Below are 14,539 nucleotides of genomic sequence, written 5' to 3'. Positions count from 1 at the left end.
CGTTGTCAGAAATCGGAACACTGTAATGTATATATGTATATATATGTACAAGTTTTTGTATTGTCAGAAATTATTAAAAAATATACAAATAATAAATTAAAGGGGGGACTTTTTCTTTTTTTTCTTTTCAATTTAAGTTAGACAAAAAGGATTGTTTTTGATTGGCTCCCGATTACATTTTCCACCCAGTAATAACCAAAGAGCTCAGTAACGCTGAATCCAGATCCACTGTATGATGACTTTGTGAGTGCAAAAACAGACAGGAGGAGAAATAAAGGACTGACCCATCATGATGTCCTTCATGACCGAGTGCAGCACCACCTCCTCAAAGATGTTCTCCACCAGAATGAAACGGGAAAAGTCCTCAAAGATCAGCTCCTGGAAGCGCGGCAGCTCCTGGCGATCACAACAACAGTTAAAAGATTTTAGCATCTCAATTCCATTCTTTTTTCTTTTCTCGTTATATATCTCTTTCTTAATGTCACAGGATGTGACATATTTAGGAAAATCACTTTTAAATGTATATGTTTTTTTTTTGTCTCATTTTATCAAAGGTTTTCTCCAAATACCAATGAGGGTAGTGGAATCTAGATGGTCACACTGCCATCTGTTGGACACACAGTATTACTACATGTCATTATGTCTTCACCTGGAACTAGATGAAATGAAAAAAAAAACAAACACAACACCTGGTACAGTTTAAGGCTGCACAGAGAACACACAAATATTATTGCTAACACATTTTTGGATATTCTAAAATAATAACTTAATTAATATATTTCCATTAATGTTGAGATTTACGAGACATAGTGCTGTGAGACTCACTGAGGCACAGGAGGGGCTGAGCTGCTTCAGCATGTAGGGGATGAAGATCTGGAGGAGAGCCTCACGGAAAAAACGCTTCCTCACTGTGCTGCTGTCATAGTCAAATTTCTGATCCGGAAAAAAAAGTAGAAAAAAAAAAAAACACAGAAAAGTTATTATTACCACCACAGCAGTCTTTTAAGAATTTTCTTCTGCTTCTTTTCAAAACTAAAAGGTGCTATCTCCTCTTTCAAAATGACAGCTGACACCAGAGCAGGACACTTCACCAGTGGTGGAGTGTAAATAAATACATTAACTCTTTTGTCTGTATATAATTTTACAATGTCGGATGCTTATATGAAACTTGGCCAAAGTTTCAAAAAATGAGGTAAATGTATGTAAAAGTAATTCCTCTGAGCAGCATCCTCAGGTTTCAGACCACTCTAATTGCAACTTCTACTTTAGAGACAAGCTGCAACAGATATCTTTATATGGTCAACTACAATAGGCACCTTACTGCATGCCTTACATTACATAGCCTACACTGCTACATTTGACCTTATGCAAACATCAGTGGGCTGGTTTCCATTAGACCTGTGTAAAATTTAAGTGATATTTTCGAAATGTCGATAAAACACAATTGCGAGATGACTGTGTTTCCATTAAGTATCATTTTCCTGCTGGAAAACGTCGGGCTGTGAAGACTTTTGTTAAGAAGCTTTGCACTGTCACACTATTGTGGCTTACTGGGGCACTTTAATAAAATGAAGCTATTGTTGACAGTCAGAAAGGACAGCGGTCCAGTGTAATCTTTCTGCTTCCATTATGATGACCTACAAGTCTGCTGTGTGTGTGTGTGTGTGTGTGTGTGTGTGTGTGTGTGTGTGTGTGTGTGTGTGTGTGTGTGTGTGTGTGTGTGTGTGTGTGTGTGTGTGTGTTTTACCTTAATGACTCGGTCCTGGCAGCGCTGGATGGTCTTGCAGAGCTCCTCTGTACCCTGAGACTCCAGACTCTGATGAAGGATCTGCTCAAATGTGTACACTGCATGGTCCATTTGCTGTGGACACACACACATACAGAAAGTGTTACCAAATTTGATTGACTGTTGTTGATATGTATCAGGAAAAGATAAATGGAAATGATTTGCAAGTTTTTAAATAAACATTTTCAAGTGAAATAAACAAATACAAATAAGCCAATAACATATAAAATGGTTATACGTACACACACACACACACACACACACACACACACACACACACACACACACAAAAACACATAATAATGAACCTTTCAGGTGAGTTCATAAATCATTCACAGTTCACAATTCATTCAAAGTTCATGGGTTGATAAACAGAGCAATTTTATGTTACATGATACATTTATGTTTTTATAAGTTAGCAGGTGAGACAAATAGAGAATAAGAAAAGGAAAAAAAAAGTCCTTTATGTTACATACATAATGTATTTCTCCCATCTTTCCTTAAATAGATGCGTTTGGTTTCTTCTTCATTTCATATATTTCACTCACAAGATCTTTCCATTCATAATTATTATTCCAGTTTCTTGTTTTTTTTTTTTAAATGTATTGCTACCCTTATCATGTAAACAAATTCAAGTCTTTCTTCTCAATTTCTTTTGGTATTATTGATATGTTTTTTCTGTTATTACAACAGTATATTCTGAGGAGAATTATTGCAATATTATAATCTGCAGCTCAAACTTTGTAACATATGTAAGTGGTGACTGTCACATACTGACTGATATAGGTAAGAATATCCTATACAATGTCCATGCAATCAAAGGTTTAAATATAGAAATGCACTCTCCCCATCACGCTGTCTCTGTCCCTTGATGTGCCTGGACACAAATTTGATCTCCTCTTATTTTCTGTTCTCCTACTTTACTGAATAACCCGTTGGAGGGCGCTCACCTCCCCACAGTTCCACCCTGCCTGCAGCCGTCAGCACAAGCTGAACCCTGTTCAACCTCTCCACTGACTCTGAGCAGAGGGAAGCAACAGTACTTTGTTTCTTTAAAGTAAACTGACATGGAAGTAAATGACATTACCTCACACCACGGGATTTCTTCTCCTGTTCTAAAAATACATCAACTATTAGAAAGGAAACACTAAAGTTCATGTTTAAGTCTCAAACTGCAGTGAACTGGCTTGATTTCTTTCAAAAACAAGGGAGGAAATAACCTGAAATTTAGGGAAAAAAGAAAAAAAAGCTAACAAAACAAGACAAAAAAACAAATTTATAGATAGATAAAATACTGAATAAATACAATTTTAAAAATAAATAAATAAAACCAATTTACTCATGTTTCGTCTGAATGCAGCACAAAAAAAACAATGTCATTCCAGATTTCAAAGGGTTAACAGAGTTTCTGGAAAACAGCGTTGACTGAAACTGGACACAAAGAACATCATGATACCGCACAGTGAGTACACATATGTGTGTGTGTGTTTGTTTGTTTGTTTGTTTGTTTGTTTGTTTGTGTGTGTGTGTGTGTGTGTGTGTGTGTGTGTGTGTGTGTGTGTGAGGTGCCCCAGCTAACAAGTTAGAAACCAGTAGAAAGCAGCATGATGAGAATAGATAATTCTTTCTGAAAAAAACACAAAGTAATATAATAAGCAACAGTAGAAACAAACCAAAAAAACAATATGTAATAAACAGACAGGCTGAATTCACATTACTGCACTGAGGATGCATGGTTTGGTGCATACTGATATTACATGAGTGATGACTGTCAGTTTTGGTGTGTGTGGTCAGCTGGCAGCAGAGCTGGTTGTAAACTCTGATAGCAGCAGGAAGGAAGGAGCTGCATTATCTCTGCCTCACACGCTGCGAGTAAAACAGTATATCAGTGTTGGTGCTGCCCTGTGCTGTCAGAGCCTTCCTGCATATTCTCCATTACAAACGATAGATTAGCCTTCGTTCTGCTTTCTCCCAACACTTCCACTGGGCCAACGGAGCATCCCAGCACAGATCTGGCCTTCTAATCAATCTGTTAAAGGGATAGTTCTGATTTTTTTTAAAGTGGGTTTGAATGTGGCGCTTATTGTTAGTCAGTGTATCAAATACAGTGCATGGCGGATGGCTCTCTGTTTGGATTTACAGGCTGGAGTACTGCCACGGGAGCTATGCAATGTACTGCTGTGAAGGCGACAGCAACAAAGTGCATTTTAGCCACCTAAAAAATCAATAACATTTTAAGTGTACGCTAAATATGAAGAATTTTCACTACTTTGTTTAACCATCAGACAGCCCGTTCCGATGGAAAAGCAGTTACCGGCTTCAGTTCTCCATCTACTCTCTTATTAACCAAATCCATTAACCAATAACCAAATCCTTCAAACCTTCTCAAACTCGGTGCTAACTAATTTTGAACAATGATTGAGCGCTGCTTGGGCGGAGACAGATGGTATTTTGTGACAGCACATCATTGGATCACGCCGCAAAAAGGGCACAAAGTTGCATGTCCCAAGAAGTACTGATCAAAGCCAATCGGAGCTGGAGCTGACATATACCTGTGTGTGCTGCAGTCCTTTCATCCTGAGTATGAATGCTGATTTTAACCATTCCCATTAAATACAATAGCCAGATTTAAGCAGGTTTTAGTGGGGGTTTTTTTTGAAAGGAATTTAAGATCTCAGTTCTGAGAAAGCAAAACATAACGTAACAGCTATTTTGTAGTCAGAAAACACACTCAAACTATCTTCTTGGTGGCAAACTTAAAGATCGCATCTTAGGAAATTTGTAAAATTGGCTCTTTGATTGTTCAAGCATGTATTTATAATTTTTAGGATTACAATATAATGGTATTGACAGGTAGCATCTGTTTAGCACTTTAACATGCCATTTATCTCATTTTGACAAGGACTGAGGCTAATGTTATTTTTCCTTATTTTTACATATTTGTATTTTCAAGTGCTCTTGAAGTTGCATTTTATAACTGTATTCTCTCATGCTACAAAGGGACATTTTGAAGTTGACAATGGAAGTTCATTCTTGGCCTTGGATCATTAACGTTGAAGATCTTAATATCGACAACTTTGTGTATAAAGTGATCAGAAAAGCTGGAGCTGGAGTTTTCCCAACTGTCATTGAAATGTAAATGTTCAAATAATGATCATTTTTGAGGATTTGGACTGCGTTTACAGTGTAGGACTTGAGCAAGTATCTGTGGTTTCCAAAGAGTACTTGAACTGTGAATGACCCCCTTCCACTGGCCCCGGGCCCTACTGAGGAAGTCATGATTAAGTGATTTCTCTATGGGGGTGCCCTCTTTTGGATCTCTTCCCTGAGACAGTGTTCCTGTTGTGAAGGTAGGACACACATACAGACTACATGTTCAGTGGCGTTTATCTCCATTCCAAGGTGGAAACCGTTGTGTTTCACCTAAATTATTTAATATCTCTATTAGATTTTCATCCATTCTGCACTGATTTTATTAAAACTAAAACTGCATTTGAAACACACTGCACTGCCAGACTTTCTCTGGCTGAGACAGTTTCAAAAACGGTTATAAACTATTTTTTTAAGTGGTGTCTGTCCATGCAAACAGTTTTGGTTTTATTTGCACAGGTTTGTTAGATAACTGCCTCAAAGAATTCCTGTGGGATTCTGTAGGGATGGGAGTCAATAGCAATCATATTCATCTTGTTAACCCTTTGAAACCTGAGGTGACGTCACTTTCCTCGTGCTGCTTTCAAATGCCTTACACAAGTACTTAAACCTTTGAACCCAGAGCAAGTTGGAGTGATTGTTTTCAAAAACATGGGAAAAAGGCAATGAGCACTTTGGTAATACATGTTTCACAACTTGTAAGAAATTCAGCAAATTATTTTATAAAAGCTAGGTAACATAAATAATATTACAAAATTATTAAAAATTGTTAAGCTTTTTTAAAACATTTTACTAATTTCAGGAAAATTTCTTGAACTTAAAAAAAAAAAAAAAAAAAAAAAAAAAATATATATATATATATATATATATATATATATATATATATATATATAATTTTATTTTATTTCACTTTTTGCTCGTTTTTGGGCTATTCCCAGGTCGTCCCAGGTTTCTTCTTTCATTGCTCATTGCCCTCTTACCATGCTTTTAAAAGAATTGAAGCCTGTTTGCTCAGGTATCAAAGGGTTGATGGGATAGCACAGGGAAAAAAAAGTCATAATGAGCGAGGAGGTCTGGAATCATACCAGCAATATTGAATTTTAGACTAAAAAACATAACCTGAACTAACCTCGGATTTTGCCCAAAGCTGTATGTTCTTAGCGAGCCACAAATGATATCTCACTGTGGAACCAGGGACTTCACTGAGACCAGTATAACGGTGGGAAAACAAACTAGAATGAGAATCTGGAGGAAACAAAGTGAGCACTCTTTTTAGGGAGTGCTTCACAGAGTTGGCAAAGTTGCATCATAAGAACAAATCTCTTTCAGCTGTTTGGACAGGACTGAGAGATATGTGGTGAAGTGGAGAGACCACATGGAGGACAAAGCTGACATGGACAGACCTTGAAGTAAATCCCACACCATGTGCATGAAACTCACTTGCATCACTTCATCCACTTTTTGGGTGACAGAGATAATCGGCTGCTTGTAGATCAGAGTAGATCGTGGTGCACATCGTGGTGCACATCTATGTAGGAATATGGATTTGATTTGTTTTTGTTGTTAATGTTTACTATTTACATATTTTAATCATGTTTTTTTTGTTATATCATATTTATATATATATATATATATATATATATATATATATATATATATGTGTGTGTGTGTGTGTGTGTGTGTGTGTGCGCCATAAAAAGTTCAATGAAATGTTAATGAAAAAATATTGAGCTATTGACTGTGACAAAATAATAATAAAAATAATGGAGGTAGACACTGTGACAACCCCTACTGGTTTGTGGACTGTCAAAATAAAATCTGAACGGGTGAGTTATAAAAATCATCCCCCGTACAGTTGTCATGACTGTGGATATGCTCCAGACTGTAAACATGTTGGTTCTGCCGTAAATTGGGCTTTTTACCATGGCTGTCTGTAGGGACTGACCATGTGGCAACCTCAGCGGCTCAACAATGAAGCCAAACACAAATGCCAAAAACTGCAGTTCCTCTAAGGGCCACTGGAGGGTGGCTCCAAAAGTGAGTGAATCAAAGCCCAATCTTAAAAGCAAAGGGATGTAAGTACTAGCAGTGTTAGAGTGTCACCTCTCTCATGAGGATCTGAGCCCTCTGGACAAACACTGAGGGGCTGGAGACGTCAAACCTCTGCTGCAGACCCTCCAGACTCAGCGGCTCCATCTTCTCATAGCAGCTCTGCATCTTGACCGGATGGAAGGCCAGCATGGAGATCTTCTCCATGTGCTGCGGAGGAGGACAGGAGGGATGGAGGATGAGATTATTTCTACAACAAATAGTTTTATGTTATTTGTACTTCTGTTTCACAAACAATACTGAACTATTGAATTCAGGGTGTAAGTAAACACAGTAAGACTGCATAGGGGCCTGTGTATTCTATAGTTCTATATATTGTTAGGTTTTAATTTTTAGCACTCCCCCATGTGTGTTTGAGCTGCATTTTCTGCATGAAAGGTGCTATACTTTCTTCTTTCTTCTTCTTCTTCTTCTTCTTCTTCTTCTTATTCTATTATTATTATTATCATTATCATTATTATTATTAAGAATATGATCCTCCCCCTCCACCTTCTCACCTGTGCAATGGTCTCCTTGGTACCCTCATTGAGGGTGTTCTTGCTCATGTCCACTAGCTCCCTGAAGAATACGTCGCGGACCTCAGAGAAGCCTCGACTGGTGGGCTCCATCAGGGCGTCCAGGATGGAGCTGATGTAGGGCTGGATACTCACCTTCAGCAGTTTCTCCGCTTTAGGGAGAACCACCTCTGTGGGGGAATGAGAAACACAAGAGGAGGTCAATATGTAGAGTTTGGAAAAACCTGTCCTTTGTTCTGTCACTTTAAAAATACTGGTAATTTAAGCAGAACTATGTCACTTTTAAAGGAAGAAATGTGTGTTTTTCTACTGAACAGAGCCCAGTTTTATTAAGTGCCAATGGCTCATAGGGATATGCAAGATGATTCTGTGTGTAAATAAATGTCCACCTACTGTGTATTTGTAGGTGATTTTAACATAAACAACTGTAAATTATCTCATTCTTTTTGCATTTAAGCAATGCATTAATAAGCTTTTTTGAGTGTCTTTAATTTGGGAATTAAAAATTGGATTTTAAAACAGAGCTGCAAACTTAAATTTTAAAAGGCTTTAAATTTTACTTTTTGTTACTATCATATATCATATTGTTACCTGTCATATTTAACAAATTGTCTGCTGCTTCTACATTTACAGTTTATATTTCATAATTGTTTTAATTAAAAAAAGCTCTAGTTAATGTAAGGTAATGAAAGCAATGTAGAACTTAAAGACCAAATCTTGTCCCAAACACAAAAAGAGTTGCAATGACAGAACTTATTACCATCTTACCATCATCCTCAGAAAATGTCATGGTTTCACAGTATTACCTAATTATTATTATTATTATTACAACAATTATTATTATTACTATTTTTATTATTATCATCATTATCAGTTACAATAACCATTAAAGGATTAAAAACAGAGGTGCTTTTTCAATTACGCAAACAGTCTGTGATGAAAAGTTAATGTGCACTCACAGGTGAGACTCTCCATCCGGATACATTTTTTTCCAACATCAGACCATCAGACAGGCTGAATGAGGCATAATAACCAGGGATCAAATTAAAGGAGGCCACCTCCCTCTTACCTCTGATCTTGTTGGTGACGTGCTCTTTGGAGGTGATGATCTGGTCCATGTCAGTGCGTATGGAGGCCTCCAGAGAGGAGCAGGACGCCTCACACCTCTGCAGCACCGCCTCATAGTGGGCCTGACACTGCCCCTGCACCAGGCTGTACACAGCATCACTGATCTGCAACCATGGCATGACACACACATGTGAAATATACACATGGGACTCTTATCAACACCCACAATATTTGCACGCAACATCACATGCTATCATAAAGTGCATTTAGTAATTTTACGTCTAATCACTATTATAATATGACATGCTATTGTTACCGTTATTGCTGTGCATCTCTCTCTCTTTCTTTTTTGTGATTACTGTAAATCAAATGTTAATTATTCAATGTATTGCACATCTGTCCGTCCTGGAAGAGGGATCCCTCCTCAGTCGCTCTTCCTGAGGTTTCTTCCATTCTTTTTCCCTGTTGCAGGGTTTTTTTGGTTTTTGTTTTTCCTTAGACCATGTGAGGGTCTAAGGGCAGAGGGATGTCGTATGCTGTAAAGCCCTCTGAGGCAAACTGTGTTTTGTGATAATGGGCTTTATAAATAAAACTGAACTGAACTGAACTGAATTGAAATCACAACCTCCTCTTCTTTTCAAACTGAATCCTCTGCAGTACTTGTTTTTTTTTCTTTAGTTTGGAGTTGGACATACTAGCCTCCTCATCCTGCCTGTCTGCATTTAGAAAAGTAACAAACAAGCAGGGAATTTTAAAAATGATTCATTAATATTTATAAACTGACAACATAAAGAGTGGCTGGTACCATCACTCGTTAGTTATATTCAAATGTAGACATCAGCCACTCAGTTATATCCTCCTTTAATTATAATTGATTATAAAGTAATCAAGTTGTTCATAAAACTGTTTTTTGGTTTAAAAAAGTCATTAAGCTGAACTTTTGATATGACACAGGTGTGTTTGACCATGTTTTTGACTTTATTATCACCTGTATTATTTATTTTGAGGCCTTTAAGTCACAGCTGAAGACCTCTCTTCTTCTAAGTGTTTTTATGTGTGATTCATGTACTCTATTTTGAGTTGTGATGCTGCTTTTGCTTTTCTTTGCGCAATATTTCTCCTTTTGTGATGTTATTGCTGTATTGTCTTGTCTCTTTGTACAGCACTCTGTAACCTAGGTTTTGAAAGGTGCTAAAAAGTAATGTATTACTTACTTACAGTATTATTTATTATTGCCCGTGTCCTAAATGCTGTTTTTGATTCTTTAAAAATAATAATTAATTCTTATGATTATTTCATGGCATTGGAAACATTAGTAAGATAATCAAGATCTGAAGCATCGACTGCTAAGGGGTTGAACTGAATAAAATTGTCTTTTTTATTTGGCTCGCACAACCTGGAATATGTGTGGAGTGGTGTCTTACCAGCATCCAGTTCCTCTGCCTCTCATGCAGTTTGCCTTTAAGGCGTGGCGAGATGAGCTCCCGCAGCTCGGGGAGGAGGCGCTCCATCACCAGGTTAGACAGGATCTACAGACACACAAAAACACACAGCTCATAGGACACGATCACTATCATCTCACCCACCACATATGCATGTTCAAATCAGTAAAGTGATGTAACTGGACTTTTCCACCAGTAACTCAAGCACTTTGGTTGATGCAGGTTCAACCTTTGGCTTCTTTGCACTGCACATAGAGTTTGACATGTGTCCTGTATACCCGGCTAAAACTCAAGCAAAGAAAACTCATAACATACCGTTAATCATCGAAATTAATTGACTAATTTATCAAGGAGGATAAAATGCATGAATCAGAGATTTTTTTTTTTAAATCCGTGCATTCCTCCTCCATGTCAAACATGGTGCCTATATTACCAACAATGCAACACAGTCGCCGACTTTATAGCTCAATATTGCGAAATAAAACTATGTATACTGTAATAAAGAATTGTTTTTTATATTACATATGCAAGAAGTCAGAGTAGCATCAGTACTTCAAGTAAAAAGTGCTCTCTAATGGCTTCAGCTGTGTGTCTGCTTATATTTCCTGATACGAAACAAAAAAGGAAGACAGTGTGTGATACAGTGAGTCACACATGTACACTGACACACACATGCATGCACAGTATGTTCTTTTAAAACACGATAATGATACAGTGTAGCTGAATAAATTACCAGACAGAAATTAACACTGGTGTGTATTAAAAATACTGTGATATTTTAAAGCAAATACCTCATTACTAGTACTGTATATAATGATATTTCGGTGTTCGGCATGAACACAACATAACAAGAACTTGCAGGCCCCAAAAAATATGACAGTTGAAATATATTTCAGATACAGACTATATTTGGATATCAACTAATAGCAATTTATATACACATGCACCTACATGTATTCAACCTGTCAAAGTGATGAAATATTGACTATGTTGTCCTACAAATGTCTCAGATTTTGACAAACAACTGCTTTAACCGAACAGGCTGACTGTCTGACAAGGTTAGCTCCATGGAAAAAGACGCTCTCTGTTCAAAAGTCAATTCACTGAATTTTAGGGTGAGAAATTCACAGTAGCCAATCATTACTATATACTTGGAGGTTATCAATTTGCATGTCAGATTTTTTAGGGAGCCCTACAACCGTAAAGATGTATTTGGTGGTAAAAACAAAACAACATATTGGGGGAAAAAGGGCAAAGACGCTTTAAATGAAATGCAAAAAGAAAAGAAATACAAAATAAAGAATACAAAATACTGAAAGATGCTCACATGAAACAGACGAAGAAATACAAAGAACAGAATTCAAAAACTAAATGTAGAGAATATGACAGTTCTATAATTAACATGAATGATGTCTTTAATGTTAAGTCTTCGTGGGTCTGTGCCAGCCAGAAAAACCTGTTCAGTGTCAGAGGTACAGAAACCGAGGCCAGACCCCACCTGTGCAGACCTTTAAATGACCACTCGGGGCTCACAAAGCATGAACAGGTGCTGAATGGAAACACTTTGCATAAAGTAGCCTAAACAGACTTACCATGTTTAGATGCAACCAAGAAACAAGGTCACTGGAGACTGGGCTGATATAATCAGATTATTGTAAGACCCTCTCATGTAAGATGTATACATTATACTGTATTACATCATTTTTAACTAGAAAAGATGAAACTGACTCCAGGCGTCAGCGGTAAATGTTACTGCTGCCATGCTTACCTGCGATGGTGCACCACACATCATCTCCCAGGTGCCGTAGTTCCCTTGAGCTTGGCGGTAGAGTCGCACTGCATCAGTGAAGGCTGGTGTTTGGACTTTATCCTCCTCTGACAAACCTAGGAATGGATTGTTGGTAGCTATTAGCAGTAAAGCACGCTATCCATGTCAAAGTTTGAATTCAATTTTTTTTTAAAAAAGCTTAAAAAAAAAGGCATTGAAATTCATTTTCATTATCATTACCAGACAGTATTTTAACATGTCAAGATCAGAGAAGCACAGGTAAAATTATAAAATGCTCATTCAAAATGTATTGCGATTTTTATTTTTTTTTATTCTACAAGTAATGTGATTCAGTATTATGATTTATTGTGAATTTCCTTACTTTTTTAATACTAGACCATACACTCTTTCACACTACGAGTCACATTCACACACTCACACACACACATTCACACACTGGTGGCCGGGCCTAACGTATAAGGTGCCACCTGCTACTCAGTTCTTAAACATTCACACACATTCATTTACTGCAATTTGGGTTTCAGTAGACATATTTCTTTTTTAATCTTTTTTTTGTTTTGGCTTTGTTTTCCTTTAAATAAATATGAGACTTATTTACTTAAAGATTACCAAAATAAAAAAGGACACATCTTTCCAGCTCTCCATTAAAAGTATATCCAATCCAGCATTGGAAAAATCAGTTTAAAAAGAATCCCCTACCCCTTATGTGTGTGTGTGTGCTGTTTTAGTTTTATTCTGGCAGTAGCCGACACTGGAATCTAGTAGTATGTGAGAAAAACAGGATCTCTAAAAAAAGCAAAACTTTTCTACATTCTTTAAGTTGTCTGTCTTCCAAAGAAATCTGCTCAAAACCAGAAAAGCATGTTAACACTGTGCTCTGATAAATAAAACATGCAAAACCTTAAAATTCTGTTTAGCCTTTTGGACAGAGTGTGAGAACTCAAAATATGACAAAGCCAGGAAGTGTGTGTGTGTGTGTGTGTGTGTGTGTGTGTGTGTTTGTGGGGGGAGGGCAGTGACGGGACCAGAGCTCCTGGTAGTAGCAGAAACAGGAAGTCTCACGACCCCCCCGCCGAGAGGGGGGTAGAAGCAGAAACAGGAAGTCTCAAGACCCTCTCGAAGCAATTGGGGGGGGGGTTATGTTTTTACTTAGCCCCCGATGAGTGAGGGGATTTCAGACAAAACTGGGATTTCTAGTCTCTTCTTCTAGTTTGACAATCCACAAAATTGACATAATTTACCCCTTTTAGATATGGCTAAGGCTTCTTGCAAGCCTAACTTGAGCTTGCATAAAACCACCTTTCAATGTAACTCATACCAAATGACTGGTATTAACTCTTAACACTTGTGATATTTTTTGGTTTTCGTGTGAAATGTCTTAAACCTCATGCAGACTGTGAGATTTTTGCAATCTTATAAATTTAGTGCAGCCACACTTTGTGACATGGATCTCAATAAACTTGGCTACAACATCAAGCTTGATGTATGAGGACTGTGCTATGACATCACCTACTGAATTTCAAGCTATGGCCTACATTTATCGGCGTCAATACGCAAGAACAAAATGTCATCGGTGTGTGTCATCCATCTACACCGCTGTAGTGGTAAGAGAGAAATGTACACAAATGAATCACAATAACACAACAATTCAGCTTCACGTAAATATGCTGAGTTAGAGCCACTGGTCAATTATGTTTCATCCAGTGCATATGCCAGTGGGGTAGCAGCGGACAATTCGGAAAATGTCCTTGCCACTCCCTGCTGCTGTCCCTTCTAGGGTGTTGAGCCCTAAAAACTGCCACTGCATCACAGCCTCAACCAGTAGCTTGACTTCTCAGCCTCCTCTGCCATATCTTTAATCGCCCTCTCAGAGTACTTTAGTTGCCGGTATACTTTCCTCTCACAGGATAGTAAGTTCAGTGATGAAGACCGTCTTTGCAGCTGCAGACCACATCATAACATTACTTGTTTGTGTGATCTTAAAACCAGCTGCCTTTCCAAGTCAAAATGCATTTCCTAGTCTTTCTGGGGGTAAGCAGAGATTTTGGCTTTCCTATTACTGGCTTCCATTGGTTGACAAAGGGAATGAGCGTTCGATGAAAGAACCCTCTGTGTGTAGAAGAATTACTTGTTGACCTGAGGTGAGACTGGTGTACCCACACCTTGTTGTGGCTGTTAAAAAGCTGTAGCTGTTAAAAAGTCGGCGCAGGTCCATGAGGCACACATCTGTGTAGCACACAGAGAACATTTAAAGTCACTGAGCTGTTTGTGTGTTATGCAGTTGGACTGTGTCACAGCTCAGACATCAGGCTCATGTATTGGTTGTTTCCTCTTTCTAGACCCCTCACAGCTGCTGCCCTCACAACTCACACAGGTGTCCAATCAATACTGCACTGCAGAGACTTCAAGCAGCTAATAAAATCTGCTTCTGAGAGGAGAAAATCTGAAAATCGGTAACACTTTCTATAAAGACCACATCTATAATGCATTATAAAGGCGTTCATAGTGAATTATAATGTATTCACAATGCTTTATGAATACACTCATAAAACACACAGTGCTTACTGATGCACTACCAACAGTCATAAAACATTATAGATGTGACTTATAATTTGTTTAAGTATCAAGGGTCTTATGTATGCTCTTGACTTGTTATAAAGTAGAGGTTTAATGCTGGGGC

The 14,539-nt window shown here is 37.8% G+C and overlaps 1 protein-coding gene across 1 annotated transcript in view; it reads right to left on the bottom strand.

Moving 5' to 3' along the window:
* niban2b (niban apoptosis regulator 2b) overlaps nucleotides 1-14,539 on the bottom strand; it is a 43,636-nt gene that overhangs the window by 2,011 nt on the left and 27,086 nt on the right. Inside the window, exons 6-13 of the mRNA XM_042487875.1 lie at nucleotides 11,839-11,954; nucleotides 10,053-10,157; nucleotides 8,630-8,792; nucleotides 7,543-7,730; nucleotides 7,040-7,195; nucleotides 1,748-1,861; nucleotides 826-933; nucleotides 285-396 (exon numbers count right to left, since the gene is read on the bottom strand). Of these exons, the coding sequence (XP_042343809.1) occupies nucleotides 285-396; nucleotides 826-933; nucleotides 1,748-1,861; nucleotides 7,040-7,195; nucleotides 7,543-7,730; nucleotides 8,630-8,792; nucleotides 10,053-10,157; nucleotides 11,839-11,954 (1,062 nt within the window). The remainder of the gene's footprint in view (nucleotides 1-284; nucleotides 397-825; nucleotides 934-1,747; nucleotides 1,862-7,039; nucleotides 7,196-7,542; nucleotides 7,731-8,629; nucleotides 8,793-10,052; nucleotides 10,158-11,838; nucleotides 11,955-14,539) is intronic.

The sequence above is a fragment of the Plectropomus leopardus genome, chromosome 6 (genome assembly GCF_008729295.1).
Source record: "Plectropomus leopardus isolate mb chromosome 6, YSFRI_Pleo_2.0, whole genome shotgun sequence".
NCBI classification, from domain to species: Eukaryota; Metazoa; Chordata; class Actinopteri; order Perciformes; family Serranidae; genus Plectropomus; species Plectropomus leopardus.
Note: the sequence above shows the minus strand (reverse complement) of the source record. Positions and strands in the feature narration are given on the sequence as shown.